Here is a 26,424-nt window from a genome sequence, read left to right as displayed (position 1 = left end):
CCTCCCATTTCTCCATCCCTCCCACTTATACCCTATTCCCATCCCCTATGACTGTGACTGAGGGGGACCTCCTCCCACTGTATATGATCCTTGGGTATCAAGTCTCTTCTTGGTAGCTTGCTATCTTTCCTCTGAGTGCCACTGGTTTTTAATAACTGAGTAGTATTCCATAGTGTAAATGTACCACAGTTTCTTTATCCAGTCTTCTACTGAGGGACACTTAGGCTGTTTCCATGTTCTGTCTATTGTGAATAAGGCCGCTATGAACATGGTTGAGCATATGTCTTTGTTGTGTACTTGAGCATCTTCTGGGTACATTCCAAGGAGTGGAATAGCTAGATCCTGAGGAAGCCTTAATCCCAGTTTTCGGAGATAGCACCACATAGATTTCCAAAGTGGTTGTACTAGTTTGCATTCCCACCATCAGTGAAGGAGTGTTCCTCTTTCTCCACATTTTTGCCAACATGTGTGTCATTTGAATTTTTGAGCTTAGCCAATCTGATGGGTGTAAGATGGAATCTCAGAGCCATTTTGATTTGCATTTCTCTGAACTAACGAGTTCTACCAGACCTTCAAAGAGGAGCTAATACCAATACTCTTCAAACTACTCCAAAAGAGAGAAATGAATGGAACATTACCAAATTCTTTTTTTGAGGCCACAATCACATTGATACTTAAACCTCACAAAGACCCAACAAAAAAGGAGAACTTCAGACCAATTTCTCTTATGAACATAGACACAAAAATACTTGCAAAATGAATATAAATATATATCAAAGATATCATTCAAAATGACGAGGCAGGCTTCATTCCAGGCATTCAGGGATGGCTTATATATGTAACCTTTTCCAATTTTTGTAGCCAATTGATAAAGAAATGTCCACAATCTGCTATGGGATGAGAAGAGGGGTCACTCGTTTATAACAGCCAGGCTGAGTGGGAGACTGGTCTGCACACTGACTGGGCTGGAGACCTCACACTGATACTCTCCAGCATCCTCCATCCTCACAGGATCTATGGTGAGCTGGCACGTTGTCGGGGACAGTGCCATCCTCTCTGTGAGCTGCAGATTCTGGTTATTGAAGAACCACTGAGTGGAGATTCCAGTGTTGACTGAGAGACAAGTGAGGATGACAGAGCTATGGACTCTGATTGTGGTGTTGGTGACATGAATGCAGGGCTGTGTCACGGGCTGTATGGAGAAACAGAGGAGGGGAGCAAATGACAATCATCCTTCAGAGAGCTCAACCAGACCCTCTGTAGTCAACAGACACCTCAAAGAGCCTCCATGGTGGAGACATTGGGACTGTGACAACAAACAAGTTTCTTCTGCTTTGAACTTTCCACTCACAGCCTGTGTGACTCTGATTCTGACACAGAGTCTGATGTGTCTCAATTTTTCTATACTTGAACACATGGTACATAATCATTGCTGTGTCCATGAGTCACAGTTAGATATGAGCAACAGCCTGACCTTGGGATGGGAGCAGCTGCTCAAATAAGCAACATCTGTTACCATTTACCTGCAGAAGAGAGTTCACTGGGCTGGAGCCATGAGGACAGTGAGCTTCTGGAGAACCATCTTCTCTGTCCTTCTCCTTGAGAACATGTCCTTCCCATAAGTCTCTTAAGCCCATCAGAACAGTTGGCTTATGACCTGTTACCTCTCCACTGAGACTCAAGAAACAGAGATGCCCAGATGGCCTACATCACTGCAGCTCTCATGGTGGTGCACATCTGCTCCCACACTCTATGAGACTTGGACAGTCAGTAAAGCCCTGTTCCCTATCATCTCGAACAGGAAGTTCAATTGTAGCTCCGAAGAGATGTTTACTTGGGACAAGTAGAGTTGAATCTGTGACAGAGACCTGGACCCTTGACTTCCTCATGTTCACCTCACAATAAGGAAGCCATAGTTCTCTCATCTAGTTGCTACCTGACATCTGCAGACTTTTTCTCAGGGCCACGTTTATGGTGAGAGCCCCAAGTGTCTGAGGCTAATGGCACTTGTGGGCTGAATTACCTAACACAGATCTTCCTCTGTAGATGGAGTCAGATGAGGTATTCTTATATATTTCTGTATAGCTACTCAGTGTGTGCCCTACAATGAGTGCTCAAACTGCAATGTAGAGACACAAAGTAGAGGAGAGGCAGGCATAGTCCACACTTGACAGCCCTGTATTTGTACAGGGAAATCAACCCTACCAGCACCCAGACATCACTGAGGGTCACTTACTGTATATGTGGAGCTGTCCTTATGTGTCCTGATTTTCAAGCTGCATATTTAAGGTCTGTAGGGTGTATAATCCAATGTCCTTCTGGGTGACATTGTGTAGTAGCAGTGACCCATTGGGGTACACTGTCTCTCTACCACTGTATGCAGGCCCCAGCATACTTCTATTCGTGGTTATTTCATTCCATGAAATTAATTTTTTGTGGAGAATGGCTACCCCTTTGTAGCAGGAAAAGGATCGAAGTTTCTCTGCGATATTATGAACAAGTAGGAGAGTGTTGCTCCCATCAACAATGTTGAGAGGCACTGGTTCGATAATGAGCTGCCCAGTGATGGAAGGGTGAATGCAGGCTAAAAGGGAGAGTAGAGCAAAAAGACAGAGATTTTATTAATATTGAGACTTTTATCATTGGTGAAAAGATGGCCCTGAAAGCCTAAATCTATCACACGAAGAAGGTAGGTGTGTCTGTCCACTCAGAGGAAGTAAGCAAATAACAATTTGATGTTACCTGATTATATCACTTCCTCTACGTTGAAATTGCTCCGCCTGTTGTTTCTACCCTCAGTGTCCTCACATGCCTGCTTACTCTAGGAAAATATGGGAGGGGGTTCCTTCCCTGATCTCTTATTCCTCTACAGTCCCCCAGGCTTCTTCTTTTGACATCTTAAATATTCTTCTTTCGTTGTTCCAACCAACTACTCACTTCATGTCAGTGAGTTATTTATTCTCTGTCTTACAGTCCACAAGAGCTAGGGTCTTTTTAGGAAAAACAAATTTTATGGTTCTGGAAGGTCCAGAAATTGGATGGGCTCAGATACTTGTGAGTGGTGAGAAGGCATGGTGGTGCACACCTTTAATCCCAGCACGCAGGAGGGAAAGGCACGTAGGTCTCTGTAAGATCAATGCCATCACGGATAGCCAAGGCTACAAAGAGAAACTGTGACTAAAAAAAATCAAAAAAAGTGAGTGGTAAATGAACGTCCCTGGGCCTTGCAAGTCCAGATGTTAATGAAATTCTCATATCTGGAAGTATAAATACAGCTTAAACCTCCATCTCACATTAACCTATTCATTTCAGGGGAGTGGCTGTGTGGGGGCAGGTGTGTATTAGTATATGTGTTTGTGAATGTGTATGAAACCGGTGTTCTTGTCACAGACCCTAAATTGAGATCAGAGTAAAACTTTTGAGCTTTCCCTATCCTTTCCCCAGGCTCTGAGCTCCCTTCTTCCTCCTCCCCTACCATCCAGCAGTGTTGTCAGCGGGATGGTTCAGCAGGAGACACTACCAGACACTGTACCCTTTGCAAGGAATTACAGAATGGGGCTCCATGTCCCCTGATGCTTGCTGTGCCCTCCATCTGTGGAGAACAGCATTTGATCTAGCCCTATCCCCAAGCTCTGCTGTCTTCCGCCCTCTGAGCTCAGCCTCCTCACACACAGGGGGCCTTCACAGGGTAATGCTGACTGCTGTCAAGGATGATGTCCTAGACCTATGTCTGTACCTTCCACACATATTTCTTCCTGGTTCCAATCTGGAAGATAGATAGATAATACACAGCTAGATAGATAGATAGATAGATACAAAGACAGATAGATAATAGATAGATGACTGAGATAGATGATATAGAGATAGATAAGATACAGAGAGAGAGAGAGACAGAGAGAGAGAGACAGAGAGAGAGAGAGAGAGAGAGAGAGATGTTTCAGTCCTCCAGAGCACACGCATACAACAAGGCTGATGGTCATCTCTGTGCCTTTCCACAGCAACAGCTCACCCAAGGGCTGCCCTTTCTGTGTTCTAATATGTCCTTTATAACAGAATCCTATCTGAGCACTTAGTTTGTCCTTTGTTCTCAAGGATCTGTAGGGTCCTTCCAGACGGTGACATGACTGGAAAGAGACCAGCCAAGTGATGCCATGGGAAAGGGACAGAGCCATTATCACTGGAGGAACCAGTCAGAGTGCATTGTCATGAATCTCAGGAGCTTCATGAGTCCAGGAATTGTGCTTGTGCGTGTGAAGCAGGAGGTGACCTGAGTCCTGAAGAGAGAACACTGACTCTATGTGCCTAGGGAGACTTTGAGAGGGACCCTCCATCTTCCTGTGCTTGCTGAGCCATGCGTTGGGTCAGCCCATGCCCTTCCTGGGATGCACATGTCCTCCATCTAGATATTCCCATGGAAGGTGCCAGGAGAGACATGTGACTACACAGGATCTTCTGGCAGGGTAGTACTGCTTAGAAACCCAGGAGCAGCCCGTAGGTTTGAGAAGGTAGGAATGGGAGTGGAAACCAGGCTACAGTTAATCTCCTGGCTCCTGGAAATTATTTTCTCGGTGGTGAGTATGTGTCCTTCTATAGCCCCCTAGTGATTGCTGGGGGAACTGCACCTTGGGTCTGGGAGCTGTCCAGATGAGCACCTCTGTTACAAAGTGCTTGCAGGAGAGAATTCCAGAGCCGTACCCCTAGAAGAAGTACTTGCAAGGAGGACTTGTCACTTTTACTCTGGCTCTTGGGGACCCTGACCTTCCTGTGGGGTCTCCTGAGTCCATTAGGACAGATAGCTAAAGGTGGGAACACCTTTCCAGCTATTCTCCCTGCTGAGTCACTGGAGAAGATGACCAGAGGACCTAATGTACCCATGGTTATCATGGCAGTGTGCTGGCTGGTTCCAGAGGCCAACATATCCTTTTCCCCTGTCAGCTCTAATAATAAGGCATAACCAAGCAGTGACATAAAGCTTCTAATGTCATCTGGAGTTTTGCCAGGGATGGAGATTTGTTCTCTGTGAGGAACCCAGGGCTTCCTCAGCCAGGGCCTGCCTGACTCCCAGAGATTTCCTCAGGTCCATGGGCACAGTGAGTGAGCCAAGTGTGTGGGCTGAGTCTAACATCTTGGAGCTCAGTTTACCCCAGGACAAGTGAGGGGTCCTGATCTAATGCTGTTGGTCTACCCCATGTGTGTCCTGTCATGAGTGTCCAATTTCTAGTGTGGAGACACAATGACAACATTACCTATGTATCTATGTATGTATCTATGTATGTATCTATGTATGTATCCATGTATCTATCTATCTATCTATCTATCTATCTATCTATCTATCTATCTATCCTATCTATCTGTATCTATATATCTATGTCTATATTATCTATATCTATATCTCTATCTATCTATCTACGTATCTATGTATCTATCTATCTATCTATCTATCTATCTATCTATCTATCTATCGAGAGCAGGCAATGTCCAGACCTCACAGTTCACTGTATAAAACAGGATACAACATACCCATATCCTAGAAATCACTTACTTATTTGAAGTTGCGTGTGTGTGTTGTTGCAATTTTGAATCCACTGTTTACAGTTTCTAGTGTGTAGAATCCTGTAACTTTCTCAGTGACATTCTGGAGCAGCAGGGATCCATTGGTGTACACTGTCATTTTTCTGCTGTGCTCAGGCCCCCTGATGATATAATTTGTGGCTCTGCTGTATTGTGCAATTTTTAAATGCTGGTTTCTATAGGCAGATTTGTACCAGGAAAAGGCTCGCAGATCTTGTGGCAGATTATGAATGTGGAGAAGAACGTTTTCCCCTTTACCAACAGCCTGTGGCACTTGACAAATCATGAGTGGGGAAGAGGTGAGAGTGTTACAGCAAGTAGAAAGTGAGGCTGGAAGAGAAAGGAGAGAAATACGTTAGATGGAATCATTGTATTTGGTGGAAAGATGGCGACCCCCATACTGACCAGATGGGTTGTCTCATCACTCAGCCAAGAGATACAAGTATGGATGAGTCTATCTCACATGGTGGAGGTCAGCAACATGACATCTTCCATTCCCTCAGTGCCCTGGAATGTGTCATCTCCACTGCATGAATCTCTCTCCTGATGTTTCTCCATGGCTGGCAGACACTGCACACATTCATGCACACTGTAGGTTGAGATTATGCCTACTTTGAATTTCTTTCTCCACAGACCCATTTTTATTCTCTGACATTTGTTCAGTTTCCTTTGTGGCTTCAGTCAACCCCTGACTCAACCTTCTAGGTGTTCTTGCTGCTCTGCCTTGCAGCTCACAGGTCTAGGAATCAGTGAAGGCAGGGAGCAGTCTGGTTTTCCCAGCTGACTTAAGTCTTGGAAAATGCTAAGAAACTATTCTGGCTGGCTTTTTGAGAGCTTCACACAAGCAACGGTAGATCGGAAACTAGTCAAAGTGACATACACCACACTTATAATCCCAACCCTAAAGAAGGCAGAACCAGGCAAATATCTATGAGTTTGAGGTCTGCCTGGTCTATAAAGTGAGGGCAGGAAATTCAAGGCTACACAGAGAACCTGTCTAGGAATACCCAAATTTAAAAGACAAGGAGTAGATATGAAAGATGGAACACAAATTTTAAAAATGCCACTACTGATTGATATGGGAGGGTGCAGTTCATTGCAAGGAGTTCCACTTCAGTCCTAAGGGATGCTGGGGCTACAAGAAACAATGCTAAACAAATAATGAGGAGCAAGCCAGTAGGCAGCACTCCACACTCTCTGCAACAGTTCATAGATTTGATTTATGACTCTCACTTTTGGGGACTAACCACACCAGTCTGACATGGACAACCAAAACTATTGTCCTTTGTCAGTGATTAGCGATATTAACTAATAGTCCAGCCCTGACAAATCGCTCCCTAGAATCACTAGAAATTGAACCTAGCATGGATGAGTACAGCCAGGGTTTCCTGGTGGCCACCTCTCTTAGGATGCCATAGTTTTCCCCAACCAGCCCCTACCTGATGCCCACTGGTTCTTTCTTAGCAAAACAGCATTGATATTTCCACAAGACTCGGTGGTGTCTGACATCCTAGGCTCTGTTACTTTCCATAAAACCTTACATGATACATTAGTAGAGTCTGATCTATGCCCATTTGTCTCCACCATGTGTGTCTTGCTCTAAGTCCTCACATCTAAACATGAGACAGCATTCCAAGACCAGAAGACACAGCACTGTGTTTCAGAGCCCCACCCACCACTGACTGATCACAGACAATCACTTACCATCCACTTGGAGTTGCACATGCCTCACTTGAGCTTCCAGATCTGTGCTCAGTGTGCGCAGGGTGTACAATCCAGTGTCATTCCAGGTGACATTGTGGATCAGCAGGGACTCATTGCTGTACACTGTCTCTCTACCACTGTGTGCAGGTCCTTCCACACTTGAATTATTGGCTGTTACATACGGAGAAACCTCTTGGTCATTGAACACAACCAGCCCTTTGTACCAGAAAAGCATTCTAAGATTGCTTGGGAGATTGTGAACAAGTAGAAGAACACTTCGCCCTTCAGCAACATGGGTTGGCACTGATTCAATACTGAACTGAGCAGAGGTGGGCGAGCTTCCACAGGGCACAAAGGAGGCTAGGAGGGAAGTGAGACATCCATCAATATTGGGACCTTTTAATTCCACTAAGATGGGGCCCTGTATCCTGAGCAGATGTATCCATTGCTCTGCAGTGGTGTGTGGGTGAGGGTCCTGTCCTACTTGGTGGAGGTCAGCAAAATACTTGCACTTGTCATTTAATCTGTATGGCGCTCTCTCCTCAGGTGTCAACATGGCCCTGGTTCACTGTGCTTTGATCCCTGTTCACACTCAGTGTACATTGGCGGAAGGGGGATGCCTCACTGACTTCCTTCCCCTTGGACTTTGTGCCTGGGCTCTCTGAATCTTGTTGTTGTTTTCCTTTAATGGCAGCAACATGACTTCATATTTTATCATCCACCACTGGCTTCTCTTCCAGTCTATTTGGAAGACAGCCTTATGAGAATCATTTTCTGTCTTAAATATTCTTGTGGAAAAAAATGGTGCCTAGAAAAAAACTCAGATACCTCTGAGGAATGAATGAGAGAATGAATGAAAATTAATGAGAGACTGATGGTCCTAAACTCCAACCTGTCAAGGGTTTTACTTATGAAAGAACTCAGCTTTGGGATGAGTGAATACCTCACTTTCACTTAATACTTTTACTTTTGTATCTATTACATATGTGTGTGAATACGTGCAGGAGTGAACTACATGCATTTCTGCATGGACCTACATATTGGTGGGTGTATGCCATAGTACCTCTCTGTGTGGCAAAGGACAACCTTGAGGAGTCAGAGAGTTCTGTCTTTCTATCACATGGGAGCTGAGAATTTACCTCAGGTCCTCTGGCCTGGACAATTTGCCTTCACATTTTGAGACATCCCACTGGCCTATAATGGCCAATATTTTTCTGAGTCACTCCATCATAGTTGGGAACAGCACTCTTTAAAATATGGTGGCCAATGTGATTGACTTTGAGTAGAGAACAATCTGGCTTTTGTGCACACCCTTTACCGTTTCCTGTTCACTGAGAACTTCCTGCTGCTGAACCTCTGTCCACCTCTGTGTCAACCCCATTCAGGGGCAAGCAGACACTGTGAAGTCCTTCAGACTCTTGTCCTCCCTGGAGACTCCAGCCAGAGCCTGAGCTGTGCCCTGCCATACACTGTCATGGAATTTTTCTCCTCACTTAGGGTACCGGCCCTTGGCCACCGTGCCCCTTGTATGGTGGAACATTGGAGGCTCCACAGTCTGGTGCACGTGCCATCCTTGCACAATGTAGAGGAGCTTCTGCTTCAGCATCTCTGTGGTCCTGCCTCTTTCTCAGCTGAGTCTGCACTGATACCAAACTCTCTCCCAGAGTCACATGGCTGTAGATGGGGTGCTTGTCTGAGGCACTGCTGTCTCCTCCTTTCAGTGTTGTCAGGTGATTCTCTCCCTTCCCTTCTCTTTATGTTTCAGTCTCCAGACTGCACAGTGAGCAATAGGCTGATAAGCACCCCTCTGAGCCAGAATCCAGCATCTCGCTCCAGGGCTGACCTCTGGTTTGTGCTAGCCTTGTCTCTCTCACGTCCAAGAAGGGGATCCTGTGCTCCCTATGCATCCTTGGTGACACAGAAACTCCATTGGGCACAAAGTGACCCCCATGTCCTCAGGTCTGGCAATGTGGGATTTGTACAAAGCCAAAAGATGGCAGAGATGTCTGTGAGAGCTGGGAAGGGACCAGGAGGATGACACCAGGAATAGGACAGTTACCAATTATCACTAGTGTTACCATTCAGGGTGTGACCGAGGACAGACATTCATAATCAGTTAGTTGTACCAGGAAATTCATGTTCTGTGTGCGCCAGAAGGTCACCTGAGGCCTGGAGAAGAGTGAGCTCACTCTGCTGTGGAAGATTTCAGTGAGGAACATGAGTTGCAGCCTCCTGTGTTGTCTGAGATGTTGTTCAGGTCTGCCCACATCCACCCTGACTTTTTAGGGATGCCTCAGTCCTTTGGCAATTCCCTTGTCATCACTCTCTCTCCAACTCAAGATGCTAGAGGGAAGAGATGTTAAACAGGGTTCCCTAGTACTTTTCTGGAATACAGGAAACAGCCAGTAACTTAAACATTCGTTATGAGAGGGACCTCCATGTCTGTTGGGACAGAAATGGAAACCATTTCTTTCATCTTCTCCAGGAAACCAGCTTCTCAGTGTTTGACTGTGCACTGTTACTGTCCCCTGGTGATTAATAGGATGCCTGATGCTCATGTCTGGGATCTGTCATGACCAACAGAGCCTGTTAATATTTGGCGACAGGAGAGAATTCCCTTGGCTGCAGCTCAGAGGACAAGTATTTGACAGGAGGACCTTTGTCCTTTGTTCCTCCCTTTGGGTACCTTGAACTTCCTATGAGGTCTCATAAGCCGATGCGGACAGTTGGCTCATGGCCTGGTCAGCTCGGCTGTTCATGCCAAGTCTCAGGAGGTGCCCAGTTGACTTTGCTTAGCTGAGTCTCTCAATTCAGTGCACCTGCTGGTTTCCCAAGTAATATGGATGGACAACAACCATGGTTCCCTGTCAGCTGCAACAGCAAGACTCCAGTACTGGCAAAATATTTTCAGGATCACTTGTAGTCCAAGCTAGAACAGAGGTTTGGAGCCAGGACTTCTGCCTGTTGTCAATAGGGTCTTTCTCAATACCACGTTCATGATGAGAACCTCTAGAAACTAGACTGAGTCCAATGCTAATTGACTAAGCAATCCTTTCCTATCATCCTTTCTCTTTCATCTCTCTCTCCCCCTGTATCTATCTCTCTCTGCCTCTGTCTGTCTGTCTGTCTCTCTCTTTCTCTGTCATCTATGAAATTGGAATTAGAAAAAGAGTCTAATCTATGTCTAATTTCTATACCATGCATGTACAGCACTAAGTGCTCAAAATCTAACAAAGGGACACAGTACAGAGGCAGAGAGGTCACATGCCATGCATGACAGTCTTGTGTGTCTAAGCCCCACCCAGCATTTTTGACTAATCATAAACAATCACTTACCACCATCTAGGAGTTGTACATGCACCACTTCATCTTTCATATCTGTGCTCAGAGTTCGTAGGGTATAGAATCCAGTGTCCTTCTGGGTAACACTGTGGATGAGCAAGGATCCATTGCTGTACATGTTCTCTCTACCACTGTGTGCAGGTCCATTCATACTTTCATTCTTGGCTATTACATACCGAGAAACCTCTTCGTTCTTGAACACCGCTACCCCCTTGTACCAGAAAAGGGCTTGAAGCTTCTCTGGGAGGTTGTGAACAAGTAGAAGAACACTTCCTCCTTTAGCAACATTGGGAGTCACTAATTCAATGGTGGGCTGAGCAGAGGTGGGAGGGCGTCCACATGTCGAAAGGGAAGCTAGAAGGAAAGATAGAGATCCATCTTAGATCTTTTGTATTTGGTTAAGATGGATCCTTGTGTCCTGAGATGTGTTCATTCCTCAGCCAAGCTGTGTGGGTGTCTTCCTACCCTACATTATGGAGGTCAGCAAATTACTTCCACAAATTCAGTGTCCCTGCACTTGGCATTTTGTGAACATGAAGCTCTCACTTGGGTATCAGTATAGCTCTAGCTCAGTGCCCTCATTTCCCTGCTCACACTCCATATAGATTGATATTGGGTGATTCCTCCACTATTTCCTTCCCTACAAGATCAGGAACTTCAGTCTCTAACTGTTTTTGTTGTTGTTCTGTTCAACTTGTAGTTTCTGTCAACACCTACTTTATGTTTTAGCTTCATTTACTCTAAGCTAACTCTGACTAGGTTATTGTGAAAACTGAGATCTGTATACTTTTAAAAAATACTGCTCTTAAAAATTCAGGCATTCTACCTGCCATTAAGGAGTTGAAAAGGAAGAAAAAACATCATTTCTTGCTGAAATTTCAATTATCAACATTCAATTATCCTGGCCCCATCAGTACCTTCAATTCCAGGCATGACAGCCATTATTGACTACAAAGACAGTAGCCACCATGGATCACCAGAGGTCTGCAGCCACCACAGACTCCCAGAACTACCTGCAATCCCAGAGGCCTACTGCTATCATGATCCACCAGGACTGCCAACACTAGAGAAAACCAGATGATGAAAGGTCAGTGCAAGAACACACTCAACAAAGCCAGAGTAATATGTCACCAACAGAACCCTTTTATCCTATGAAAACAAGAAGAAGCCATGGATATCTTAACACAGCAAAAGAGCAAGAAAACTTCCTTAAATCTAATCTTGTGAAAATGATAGAGGCCTTTAAATAGGAAATGAATAAATCCCTCAAAGAAACTCAGGAAATATAATCAAACAGGTGAAGGAAATGAATAAATCACTTAAAGAAATAAAAAAAACAAGCAAACAGGAGAAGGAAATGAATAAAACTGTCAAAAACATGAAAATGAACATAGAAGCAATAAAGGAAACACAAACTGAGGCAATCCTAGAAATCGAAACCTAAGAAGAGAACAAGAACTACAGACACAAGCATCACCAACAGAATAGAAGAGATGGGAGAGAGAATATTAGGATTAGAAGATATAGAAGAAAGTGATACATTGGTCAAAGCAAATGCTAGGTATGTAAAGTTCTAATAGAAAACATGCAGGGAATATGGGACACCATGAAAAGACCAAACATAAGAATAATACAAATAGAAGAATGAGATTCCCAACTCAAAGGCCCAGAAAACATCTTCAACAAAATCATAGATGAAAAATTTCCTAACCTAAAGAAAGAAATACCTATAAACATACAAGAAGCTTATAGATCATGAAACATATTGGACTACAAATGACATCCCCATTGGGTGTGGTGATGCGTGCCTGCAGTCAGTACTCAGGGAAGCAGAGGAAGGTGGATCACAGTGAGTTCGAGGCCAGCCTGCTCTACAAAGCAAGCCCAGGAAAGCCAATGCTACACAGAGAAACTCTGTCTTGAAAAAACTAAAAACCAAAACCAAAAATAAATAAATGAATAAATAAAATCACTCAACACATAATAATCCAAACACTAAATCTACCTAAAAATAATAAATGTTAAAAGTCACAGGGGATAAGGGCAAAGTAACACATAAAGGCAGAGTATTAGAATTATACCAGAGTTCTCAACAGAGACTCTAAGAGCCAGCAGGGCCTGCTCAGATACCATGAAGACACTAACAGAACCCAGATACTAGCCCAGACTACTATATCCAGCACAACTTTAATTTACTATAGATAGAGAAAACAAGATATTCCATGGCAAAATCAAATTTAAAAATATCTATCCACAAATACAGCCCTACAAAAATTACTAGAGGCAAAAAAAAATCCACTCTAAGTGATTAACTACACCAAGAAAATCCCCACAGGAAATAAATAATTCCACACCAGCAAAAACAAAGTAAGGAGAGCAAACAAAAATATACACGTTCACACCACCAACATCAAAGTAACTGGAATTAAAAATCATTGGTCATTAATACCACTTAACATCAATGGATTCAATTTCCCAATAAGAAGACATGGGCTAACAGAGTGGCTGAGAAAACAGGATCCATCCTTTTTCTGCATACAAGAAACACACCTCAGCAACAAACATAAACATTATCTCAGAATAAAGGGCTTGAAAAAAGTTTTCAAAGCAAATGTACCCAGGAAGCAAGCTGGAATAGCCTTTCTACTATGTAAGATAATAGACTTTCAGGCATTATTAATCAAAAGAGATAGAAAGGGACATTTCATACTCACCAAAGGAAAAACCCACCAAGAAAATGTCACAATTCTGAACATCTATACCCCAAACGCAAAGGCACACACATTCTTAAAACAAACATTAATAAAGCTTAAATCACACAATGAACCCCACACATTAATAGAAGGAGACCTCAACACTCAGCACAGCAGCTCAAACAACTTCTTCAAAATTGAGAATAGAGATGGTCACAAAGAAACTCAGAGGTAAACCCATACACCAATTGACACCTAACTTTTTACAAAGAAGCCAAAATCATACAATGGAAAAAGAAAGAATCTTCAACAAATGGTGCTGTTCTAACTGGCCGTCTTCATGCAGAAGACTGCAGATTGACCTATACCTATCACCCTGCAAAAAACTCAAGTCCAAGGGGATCAAAGACCTCAACATAAAAACAGATACACTAAATCTATTACAAGAGGAAGTGGGCAATATCATTGAACTTATAGTAGAAGAGACAGCTATCTCAACAGAACACCAAGAGCTTAGGCACTAAGATCAACGATTAATAAATGGAACCTATGAAACTGTAAAGCTTTTACAGGCAAAGGACACTGTCAATTGAAAAAAATGGCAGCCTACAGAAAGAGAAAAGCTTTTCCCTAACCCTACATCTGACAGAAGTCTAATATCCAAAATATATAAAGAATTCAAGAAATTAAACACAAAGAAACAAAAAAACCCAATTTAAAAATGGAGTACAAAGGCTAGGCATAATGAAACACCCCTGTAATCCCAGTATTCAGGAGGCATAGGCTGGTGGATCACTGTGAGTTCAAGACCGGCCAGGTCTATAAAGGACAGCCAGAGCTCCATAGAGAAACCATGTCCCAAAAAGCCAAAAAAAGGGGGGGAGGGTGTTACACAGCTAAACAGAAGTTTCTAAACAGAGGGATCCCTAATGGATGAGAAGCATTTTTTAAAAACGGTTCAATATATTCAGTTATCAGGGAAACACAAATCAAAACAATTCCAAGAATCCATCTTACACCTGTCAGAACGGCCAAGATAAAAATTCAAGGGACAGGACATGCTGGTGAAGATGTGGAGCAAGGGGTACACTCCTGCATTGTTAGTGCAAGTGCTAACTTATACAATCATGGTGAAAATCAATAAGGCATTTTCTCAGAAAATTGGGAATAGGTCTACACCAAGACCCAGCTACCCTATTCCTGGGTATATACCAAAAGCTGCTCCACCATACCACAAGTACACTTGCTCAACTACATTCATAACATATTTATTGATAATAACCAGAAACTGGAAACAACCTAGATGTTTCTCCACTGAAGAATGTATAAAGAAAATGTATACTTACACAATGCAATACCACACACCTATTCAAAACAAAGATATCATGCTATTTGGAGGTGAATTCATGAAACTAGAAAAGATCATCCTGTGTGAGGTAACCCAAATCCGGAGAGAGGTGCATGGAATGTGCTCACTTGTAAGTGGATATTAGCCATAAAGTACAGGATAACCATGATACTATGCACAGACAGAAAAAAACATGATGGTCCCTAGGGAAGATGCTGAATTTCACTCAGAACAGGCAATAAAATAAACATCTGAAGTATATAGGGGAGGGAACTGTGTGGATGAGGGGGTGAGAAGTGTAATGGATGGGAATCATGTGTTCAGAGAGTAGGAGGAAGACTGGGAGAGAGAGCAGAAATGGGGGCTTCCTGGGACATGGGATGTCCCAGGTATCTATGGCCTTTGCTGAGACTACTAGCACTGAGGACTATAGAGCCTAAAGTGGCCATCTCCTGTAGCCAGGTGGGACTTACAGTGGAGAGAGGGGGACACCAGCCCACCCATAAAATCTTTGACACAAAATTTGTCTTACCTTCATGAAGTGCAGCGGTAAAGGAGTAGAGATCGAGGGAATGGCAAACCAATGACAGGCCCAATGTGAGATCCACCCTATGGGAAAGAGCCAACCCCTGACACTATTAATGACACCCTCCTATGCGGGCAGGCAGGCACCTAGAATACGTGTATTCTGAGAGGCTTCATCCAGCCTCTGATGGAAACATATGCAGAGACTCACAGATAAACAATAGGCAGACCTCAGGGAGTTTTGGGGGGGGGGAAGAATGGGAAGAAGAATAGAGCTGGTTGGTTCAACTACACCACAAGAAGACCTACAGAGTCAATGATCTGAGCCCGTGGGGGCTCAGAGAGACTGAACCACCAACCATAGAGCATGCATGGGCTGGAACTAGGCCCCTTACACATACGTGGTCAATGTGCAGTGCGGTCAACATGTGGCTTCCCTAACAATGAACGTGGAGGCTGTCTCTGACTCTGTGGCTTGCCTTTGGATCTCATTCCTTTAGCTGTGCAGCTTTGTGAGGTGAAAGTGGGAGAAGATGTGCTTAATCTGGTTGCCATTTGAAGTGCCTGAGTTGGTTATTCCCTTTTGGGGTCCTCCTGTTTTCTGATAAAAAGGAAAAAGGGGATGGAGAGATAGCTCAGAGGTTAAGAGCACTGGCTGCTCTTCCAAAGGTTCTGATTCAATTGCTAGCAACGACATGGTGGCTCACTACCATGTATAATAAGATCAGGTGCCCTCTTCTGGTATACAGTTGTATATGCAGACATAACATTGTATACATAATAAATAAATACATAAATAAATAGGAAAGGGGGAATTTAGGGGGGCATGAGGGTGGGACTGGGAGGTGAGGAGAAAAGGGACTGTGATCCGGCTGTAAAGAGGTTAAATAAACAAATTAATGAAAAGTATCACCTCTCAAAACAAATTTCAACACCTGTGGAAAATGAATGAATGAATGAATGAATGAATGAAATCTTACACCATGCGGCATCTTCAGTCCTTGAGTCCACATGGTGAGCTACAAACTGCTGAGCATCCATGTGCCCTGAGAGAACAGCCGTTCAATGCAGGACTGCCCTCTGCTCTGTCCTCGGCTTGGTCTGTCAGCAACAATTAGAGACCCTCAGCATTTCCTGTGTGAAACAGAAAACCAGCTGTGCATCCAGTCTGACCTGTGTTCTCAATGGTCTGGAAACATGGAGTTTGCTCTCAGCAAGCATGTGGCAAAAATGCCTGTGAGGGATCCAAAAGAACCAGCTGAGTGATGAGTGGGGGAGAGGACTGACCCATTCTCACTGCAATCGCCAGTCAGGGTTCTGACACAGAACAGAGTCCCAGAAGTAGATGTATCAGGAGCCTCTCATACCCTGCGTGTGTGGGAGGAGGTGACCTGAGTCCCTGAAAGAGGTCTCTGAGCTCCACCATCCCATGCAGGGCTTCAAGACGATGCTACCACTTTCTCAGCTGTGTGATGGGTCTGCACATATGTTCACTGTGGCTTTCTGAAGTGCCTTGGACCTCTTTCTAGGTAATTCCCTTAGGATAACCCCTCTATCCCAAAGGAAATACATAAAGGGAGGAAGTGAACATGATACCTTGGAAATGTGTGTGTCTGATGGAATCAACCCCACCCAGCAGCTGAAGTGAATCACTTACTGTACACTTGGAGGTATACGGATGTTGTTGATTCTGTTTCTGCTCGACAATTATAGGTTTTAAGAATGTAGAATCCTGTGTCCTTTTGGGTGACATTGCGGATCTGCAAAGATCCATCAATGAAGATTGTCTCTCTGCCACTGTCTGCACGTCCTGTCATATTTCCTTCAATGTTCCCTGCATATAGTGCAATCATGTGGCTCTTCTTTGTTATGTCTTTGAACCAGACAAAGGCTAGAAGATTGTCTGGTAGATTTTTAGGAAGGAGAAGGACGTCTTCTCCTTCAAATACGTGCTGTGGCACTAATTTAATGGTGACATTGGTAGTGGTAGACAGGTGCCAACATGTTAAAAGGGAGGCTAAAGGGAAAGAGAGAGAGAAACAATCAATATTGTGTGGGTGTGATCATCACTCAAGTGTGTGGGTAGGGGTGCACCTACCCACCTTAATAGAAGTGAGCAGTATGACCACCATCCCCTCAGAGTCTCTCACTGTGTACTTACCTCTCTTAGAAATTCTCTGCTCAAGTGTCTGCCTGGTTCACCCTACAGTATCCCTATATTTGGTGTGAGGATGCTTCACTGACCTCTTTCTCTAGAATGTCCTCACTTTCTGACTTTCTCCTTTCTCTTTGTGGTACCAGGCAACCCCTGACATCATCTTGCAGATACTCTGACTTCTGGTCCTCTATGACCAGGGCTATGTGAGGACAGGGGTTAGTCTGCCATATTAGGATGAATAACTTCCTGGAAAAGACTTGGGCATGAATGGAGGAAGGAAGGAAGGAAGGAAGGAAGGAAGGAAGGAAGGAGGGAAGGGTGTGTTCATGGGTTAATCTACATAGTTCCCGTGTTTGTAGCTAACAACAAATAATGATACTCAATGGCAATTTAAATATTCTTGTATTTCTTATTTATTGTGTGTGTGGGTTTGTGAAGGCTCATGTCTTAGTGTGTGCACATGAAAGTATATGCCACTGCAAGAGTGCAAAGGGAAGAGAAGAGCCTGCATGAATCTGTTCTCTCATCTGCCTCATGGGAGCTGAAGACTGAATTCAGGTTGTCATGGGCTCCACACACTGAGCCATTTTGATGGACACTCCTGTTTGATTTCTATTTGAAGAGTCACCCAGTCATGGTTTGGAACATCAGTCTTCAGAACAGAGCAGCCACCGTGACTTGGTTTGAGTAGGGAACATTGGCGCTCTTCTCTCCTCATCACTACCTGTCCCTGGAGAGCTTCAGGAGGCTGAATCTGCTCTTTTGCCCTATAACTTGAAGGAGAAGCCCTGAGTCTCATCTAGGGTTCCTGTCATCTTTAGAAGACTCAAGCCTGACTCTAAATTCTCTTCCACCCACACACAGTCAGGGATTGGGGACACTTACCAGTGAGTAGGAGTCTGTGCCAGGGGTTACAGTCTTTGAAGGAAAGCACAGAGGACACCGCCATCAGACTTCTCACTGTGATGCCCTCTGAGGAGAAGAGCTTAAGATCCAGCAAGGCTCCCAGGTCTGCTGTCCTTCCTCCCTCTGAGCTGATTGTCTTCTCAGGCAGGAGCACTTCACAGAATCCCACAGACTGGGACTGTGAGTGGTGGGGTCTTTGTCCAAGGAGCTGCTCTGTCCCTTCCACTCTCAGTGCTGCCCCAGCATCCTTCTCAACTTTTCTCTTTAAGTTTCTCCCCCAAGCAACACATTGAGCAACAAGGCTGATAAGCATCCCTGTGACCTCAGAAAACAACAGCTCATCCCAGGCCTGATATCTGCCATGTCCTGGCCTTGGGTTTGTCAACTAAAAAAGTGAGACTCTATCATGTATTTGTGTCCTTGTGACACAGAGAGAAAGCAGAGCAAACAGTCTGCCGTGGGTCCCATTTCTCTGGGAATGTGGGATTTCCCATCAGGACGGTGACAGAGATGCCTCTGAGGGCTTGGAAGAGACCAGATGAGTGATGGCCAAGGATGAAGATCAATCCTTTATCACTGATGTCACCAGTCAAATTCCTGATCCAGGAGAGAAGCCCAGGATCGTTTGTTTGAGGAGTTTCACTTCCTCAGTGTTGAGGAAGAAGTCGTTAGTGTGTCCTTGAAAGGACTGTGGGCTCCCTCTTCCTATAGAGGGTGTCAAGGCAGCCTTCCCACATTGTGTTGGGTGAGGATGTGTGTTGAGAGTGCCTACTTTCTCTCTAATTTTCTTGATCAACTCTGTCCTGGTCTAAATTATTTCCCTGCATTAATCCTGTATTCCCCTATGTAAGATACTGGGAAAGAGGGGACTTCAAGGTTCCTGAGACAGGGGTGTTCTCAGACAATAGAAACTGAGCAGGGTCTTGGGAGAGAGTTCCAGGTTAGTAGGGACAGCATGGATACCAGTCTCCTAGGTAAGGTCATGGCTCAGGAAAACAAATTTTCTGAGTGTTGAGTGTGTGTCATGATATTGCCTCCTGGCGATCAATGGGAGAACTGAAACCTCATGTCTATGCCAACAGCAGCAATGGTCCACAAGTGAAATGTGACCTGCCCTGGCCCTTTCAGCACAGGTTGGATGTATATCCTGTCATCCTGCCTACTGTGCACTCCAGAACTCCTGTTTCCATCGACTGTAGGGTTGATTTAGATAAGTTTCCAGATTTTTCTTGGAAGCCCTGGACTAAAGGTAGAATAAGAGTTCATACAGAGGAGGAGCCTTTTGCTCAGATAATTTCAGAGAAAACTTCTAGAACATTGACTCTGTATTAAAAGGATAGCAGACTTACAGAGGGTCTGTACCCTCACTTGCTGGCTCATCCCTACTTTCTAAATCATTCCTAGTTTTTGCCTACTTGGTGCTTAGGGATCTGCTCTTGACTACAGAAAACATTGATTCAAATGGATGTGTCTTCTGCTCTTCCTTACACACTGATCTAGGTCTCTTTTTGTTGCTGTGATAAAAAGCCCTGAGGAACAGCACCTAAAGAGAGAGGAAAGACCACATTTCCCTTCTGAGTCTGGGTCAATTTGTAGTACTGAAAGCAGTCAAGACAGAAAACAGGATACTGGCTGGCTCATCCACTGGCTGGATCTCTGGCTCATGATTAGCTAGCTAGTTTTCTTACATAACTAGGGACAATCTTCCTAAGGATAGTGCTGCCCACAGTGGCTTGGTCCCTCTTTCATCATTAAGACATTCCCTCACAAACATGTCCACAGCCCAACCTCCTACGCGAGTCAAAACTCTTCTCCCAAGGCAACTCTGGGATGTGTCAACTAGGCTAACTATAAGACTGTTTCAGACTGTTAAGTCATCCTTGTCCACTGGGAGACTCCAAAAGAAGGTCCCCATTCTCCAAGTAAATGTCCCTTTCTGTTTCCTGAAGTCATCACAAGCACTGGTGTCGACATCCTTCACAGCTCCACTCTCAGAGTTAGGACCCAGCTCACAGCATCTCTCCTGGGTTTCACTTTTCCCATTTCCATACTGCTAAGCTCAAAGTACCCTGATGCCCTTCACTGACATTGTGAGGAATAGTTGAAACAGCATCACCAAAACCCTGCTTTCATCCTGACTCAGGACAAGCTTCCCAGGAACATACATCACCTCACTCTTCAAGCTCCAATTGAATCAGGGCAGAAGCTGTAAGCATTTGGGGTAAAAGAGCATGAGCAAGGTTCAAGGCTCTGATTGGTCCTTCTGTGTCTTCAAGAATGAAATTGTGAATGCAAATAGAGGGCAGGGGAGGCATTAATGAGTGACTGAAAGAAAAACCTGCTTGAGCTAAAGTACATGGTTCACAAACGGTGGGTCTTCCTACTTGGAAAAATACCCCCACTCATATTTAAGACCAATAGAAGGTTAACCAGAAGAAATTAGAGATACAGTGAGAGATGAAAGAAATGGGGCTGGAGTTTCATGAGAGTATTTGGAATTTTTTTTGCCCATGAGAATCAGTTGGTAATTTACTTTTCTATTCATAAGGCTTTGCCTCAAAGCTCAGTTCTAATATTTTAGAGTTCCACTTACCAGGACTACATTTCTTGGCTGTGGTCCCATTGAGAGCAGTGACTGAGTTAGAGACTAGGCAGATATAGGTTTCTCTATTATTAGGAGAGCTGTTCGGGATAAAGAACTCTTAGGACTATGACAGGGACTCGCCATTGGTAAGCTAAGTGTACTGTGTAGCTGGATGAGAGACTGCAGGTCAGGAGAGGTTGAAGTTTGCCCGTAGATGGAAATGAATATCTGAGGAGGATATAACCAGGGTCTCTGGATCATCTAGAGCAAACAGAATAAAGCCACATTGGAGTCAGAATGGTGAAGGCGAAATCCTGGTGTGTAGAAGGCTATGGTATCTGTGCTACAACCTCCGTTCAGTATAGTTATTTATTGATACATATATATCTGTACACCACAAGCATACCTGGTATCCACAGAAGTCAGATGGGATCATTGTATAGATCCCCTGAATCTCAAGTTAAAGATGGTGGTGAGCTGCTGTGTGTGTACTGGGAACTGAACTTGGGTCTTATATAAGAACATCCAGTACTCTTAATCATTGAGCCTTCACACCAGCCCTCCAAGGTAGATGTTTTCAGAGGCAGATATGACTGGTAACGGGTACAGAGAAAGAATTTGGTAGAACTATGGCAAGAAGGGACATGTGAGTTTGGCATATCTGGGGTAAGGATTTAGGACACTAACTTCCTCCATATGAGACCATTGCTTCTAATACTCAAGGTCTAAGGCCAATCCATGCAGGATTACCTCTCCAAAATGCACAAAATTGTGAGATGAGAGGCAGACAGTAAAGTTGTTTGAAATCAGTGACTCCCTAGGCAGAGAGTCCCTGTGTTAGAGACAGGATCTCCTGAAGGAGGAGGACTAAGCAAAGCACTGACCCTTACTTTCCAGGAGTAGAGACATCAGCACACCAGAGAACACATGATTTCCTGTCTAGTATATGACCTTTGGATTTCTGGAATTCTGCTGAAATATTCCATACTGAGGTGGCTTAGTTCTGGAGTCAAATCTCATCGCGTGTTTGTTCTCATTTCTGGACCAAATGTCCTGTCAATCTGCTGACCACCATGATTAACATCAGCTTCTCTCCATTCCAGACATGTGAGAAGGCCTCCAGGGTGGAAACACTGAATACGTGACAGCAGACAGACAGCTTCTGCTTTTTCACAGGTACCACTGTGACCAATCAAGCCTGATGTGTTCACTGTATTGGCTGTATCTCATTTCCCTAATGATATTACATGGCTGGGGTGTGTGAAGAAAGGAGACTTCCTCTCCACTAAGTGTCACTTCTCTTTTTAAATTTTGTTTAATTATTTTATTCAGATTATATCTCAATTGTTCTCCCATCCATTCCTCCCTCCCTCCTGCTTTCACCCTATTCCCCTCCCCCATGTCTGTGACCAAAGGGGACTTCTGCCGCCAGTATATGGTTGTAGGCCATCATGTCTCATCTTGGTAGTCTGCTTATTCTTTCTCTGAGTGCCACCAGGCCTCCCCTCTATGAGGAAGTGGTCAAGTATGGGACATCAGAGTTAATATCTAAGCCTGTCGCCATTCTCCACTCAACTGTGGAGAATGTCCTGTCCATTGGCGAGATCTGAGTATGGGTTTGATATTTACTCCATGTATTGTTCTTTGTTGTTGCAGTAGTTTGAGCAGACCTCCTAGTCCCAGATCTGCCCATCAAGATGTTCTTCTTGTAGACTGGGACTTATCATTGAAAAGACGTAGGTTAGAGGCTGTGTGGTAGGGGAGATGGAAGTTTGCCACCAGATGAAAATGGATATCTGAGGAGGACATAACCAGAGTCGCTGGACCATCTGGAGCCAACAGAATAAAGCTACACATGATGTCAGAAGGGAGAAGGGGAAATGCTGGTCTGTAGAAGGCTACATCCTTTGGTAAGTAGAGTTATTCTTGGCTGCATAGGTAACTGTCCATCACTTGCTGGCCTGGTGTCAACAGATGACAAATAGGGACATTGGATCCCCTGAACCTCAACTTGAAGATAGTGGTTGCCTGCTATGTGTGTGCTGGGAACTGAACTTGAGTCTTCTATAAGAGCATCTAGTGCTCTTAACCTCTTTGCCATCTAGCCAGCCCTCCCAGGTAGATCTTTTCAAAGACAGATCTCACTGGTAAAGGGCAGAGAGCTATAACTTGCTCGAACAATGGTAGGAAAGGACATATGAGTTTGGCAACTCTGGGATAAGGATTTAGGACACTAACGTTTTACACATGAGACCATTGTTTTCAATACCCAGGATCTAAGGCCAATCCATGCAGGATTACCTCTCCAAAATACACAGTAGGGTAAGATGAGAGGCAGACAGTTAAGTTGTTTGAAATCATCACCTCCTTGAAAAGAGAGTCCCTGGATAGATACAGGATCTATTAAGGAGGAGGACAAAGCAAAAGCAAAGCCCTATAACCTACTCTCCAGGAGTAGTGACATCAGCACACAGAGAACACATGATTTCGTGTCTAGACCATGACTTTTGGATTCTTGGAATTCTGCAGAAGTGCTCCATACTGAGCTGTCTTATTTCTGGCGTCAAATCTAACTCTGTTTTTCTCACTTCCGGGACCAGATGTACCCTCAAGCTGCTGATTAACACCAGCTTCTCTCCACTCCAGACCCCTAGAAGGCATCAAATGTGGAAACAATGAATACCTGACTGCAGACAGACAGCTTGTTCTCTTTTTCACATCTGCTACTGTAGCCTGTCAAGTCTGATGTGATCCCTGTTTTGGCTGTATCTCCATTCCCCAATGATACTACACAGCTGTGGTGTATGAGGAAAGTAGATTTTCTCTGCAATAAGTGTTAATGCTTTTTTTTAAAGAAGCTACCCTGCCTGTATCAAACCAGGTGGCAGTGGGGAGATCAGAGCACTAGGACATAGTCTGGTGGCTACAAGGCACCTGCCAAGAGCAGACAGCTCACTCCCACAGAACAATTCAGTTGGCAGTGATAGACATCAGATGTGTATGTACCCAGGTATACTCTAGTGGTGACCATGGAGATTCTGTGGTAACTGCCTTGCCAGAAGTCAAATCCTGAACCTTTCTCATGCTCTTTTACCCCAAATGTTCGCAGCTCCTGACTTGTCTCAGTTTGTGATTGGCCTACACTCTGATTCAATTGTTATCAGAAGGCGGTGGTGATATATGTGCCTGGGAATCTTGTGCTGAGTTAGGATGAAAGCAGGTTTTGGTGATGCTGTTTCAGTTACTGCTCACAAAGTCAGTGGTGGACATCAGGGTGTCCATGAGCTTAGGACCGAGGCAGTGGAAAAAGTGAAACCCAGGGTAGATGCCATGAACTGTGTCTTAATTCTGAGGGTCCATCTGTGAAGTGCTGTCGACAGCAGTGCTTGTGATGAGTGCTAGGAACAGAGAGTGATATTTCTTTTGCAGTCTAGCAGTAGACAAAGAGAACTTAACAGAATGAAACAGTGTGGTAGGGAGCCAAGTCGACACATCCCAGAGTTGCTTAGGGGAAAAGTGTTTCAACTGAATAACTTCTTTATGCTGTTGGGCTGTGGACACATCTGTGAGGGATTGTCTTAATTGATGCAGGAAGGGCAAGGCCACTAGAAACAGCACTATCCATAGTAGATTGTCCCTGTTTATGTAAGAAAGATAGCTAGGTAATCATGAGCCTGAGATCAAGCCAGTGGATGAGCCAGTCAGACTCCCATTTACTGTCTTGATTGCTTTCAGTGGTACAAAATGACTCTGACCCAGACCCAGAAGGGAAAAGGATTCTTTACTTTCACCTGGCGTGCTGTTCCTTAGGGTGTTTTTTTTAAATCACAGCAACAAAAAGAGACCTAGAACAGTGTGTGTGGAAGTGCAGAGGACACATACATTTAAATCAATGGTCTATGTAGTCATGAGCAGACTCCCTAAGAATCCTGTGGGCAAAGAAAAGGAACTATTTAGACACTAGAGCTATGCGAGCAAGTGAAGGTATAGACCTGCTCTGTTGAATACCTAGTCAATGTCCTAGAACTTTTCTTTGAAATTTTCTGAGCAAAAAGCTCCTCCTCTGTATGAACTCCTACTCTACCTTTAGTCCAGGACTTCCCAGGAAAAATCTGGAACCTTGTCTCTATCCACCCTACACTAGATGGAAACAGGAACTCTGGAGTGCTGTCTATAGGGAAGAGCAGTGGACACAGCCATTTGAATCAATACTCTATGTAGTCATGACCAAATCCCCTAAGGAGATGGTGGGCAAACAGAAGGAATGATTTAGACACTAGCAATGAGCCAGCAAGTACAGACTTTCTCTTAGACACCTATTGTTTGAATACATACTGAATGTTCTAGAAAATCTCCTTGAAATTTTCTGAGCACAAGGCTCCTCCTCTGGATCAAGTCTTATTTCACCTTTAGTCCAGGGATTCCCAGGAAAAACCTGGAATCTTGTCTAGATGCACCCAACATTAGATGGAAACAGGAGCTCTGGAGTGCACAGTAGGCTGGATGACAGGCCATACCTCCAACCTGTGAAGAAAGGATCATGGCAGGACACATTTGACTTGTGGGCCATCTCTGCTGTTGGACTAGACATGAGGTTGCTGTTTTCCCATTGATCTTCAGGAGGCAATATCAGGACACACACTCAACACTCAGAACATTGTTTCCCTGAGCCATGTCCTTGCCTAGGAGACTGGTATCCATCCTTTCCCTGCTTATGTAGAGCTCCTTCCCAAGATACTGCTCAATTCATTTTGTTTGAGAACACCACTGTCTGGCGAATCTTAATGTTCCCCTTCCCTGCATCTTCCATAGGGAAATACAGGATTTATGCAGAAATATGATTTATACCAAGGCCAGAGGTGACCCAGAAAGATTAGAAACAACCTTAGCTCTCGCAACACACCGGTCAGCATACACAAAATGATGGATGACTGCTTTGAAACACTCCATAGGAAGAAGGAGCCCACAGTCCTTTCCAGGACACACTGACAACTTTTTCCTCAACACTAAGGATGTGAAACTCCTCACACAAACGCTCCTGGGTTTCTCTCCTGGATCAGGAGATTGGGGACATTAGTGTTAAAGGATTGATAATCATCCCTGGTCATCACTCAGCTGGTCTCTTTCAAGCCCTCGGAGGCATGTTTCATCTTCCTGCTGGGAAATCCCACATTCCCAGAGCAATGGGGACCCAAGGCAGACTGGGTGCTCTGCTTTGTCTGTGTGTCACAGTGACACACAGACATGACAGAGTCTCCCTCTTTGATATTGACAGACCCAAGTCCAGAACTTGGCAGATGTCAGCCCCGGGATGAGCTGTTGTTCTCTGAGGTCACAGGGATGCTTATCAGCCTTGTTGCTCAATGTGTTGCTTGGGGGGAAAAGGTAAAGAGAAAATATGAGAAGCATGCCGAGGCAGCACCAAAAGTAGAAGGGACATAGCAGCTCCTTAGACATAGGCCCCACCCCTCGCAGTCGGTTGGATTCTGTGAAGTGCTCCTTCCTGAGAAGACAAATAGCTCAGAGAGAAGACAGACATCAGAGACTGCGAGCCTTGCTGGAGCTGAAGCTCTTCTCCCCAGAGTACGTCACA

At 44.4% G+C, this 26,424-nt stretch overlaps 1 protein-coding gene across 1 annotated transcript; it reads right to left on the bottom strand.

Moving 5' to 3' along the window:
* Positions 1-910: 910 nt before the first annotated feature.
* On the bottom strand, positions 911-18,560 carry LOC311591130 (pregnancy-specific glycoprotein 22-like; the record flags this gene model as incomplete). Its single annotated transcript, XM_084770497.1, has 6 exons — positions 911-1,192; positions 2,451-2,584; positions 7,276-7,635; positions 10,615-10,971; positions 16,841-17,200; positions 18,227-18,560. 6 exons carry the CDS (start codon positions 18,558-18,560, stop codon positions 911-913), a joined length of 1,827 nt encoding a protein of 608 aa, XP_084626623.1.
* Between the last annotated feature and the right edge of the window lie 7,864 nt (positions 18,561-26,424).

The sequence above is a fragment of the Acomys minous genome, assembly GCF_964271855.1.
Source record: "Acomys minous genome assembly, chromosome: 20".
Lineage (NCBI taxonomy): Eukaryota > Metazoa > Chordata > Mammalia > Rodentia > Muridae > Acomys > Acomys minous.
The sequence above is the reverse complement of the archived record's forward strand: the minus strand, read 5'-3'. Positions and strand labels throughout refer to the sequence as shown.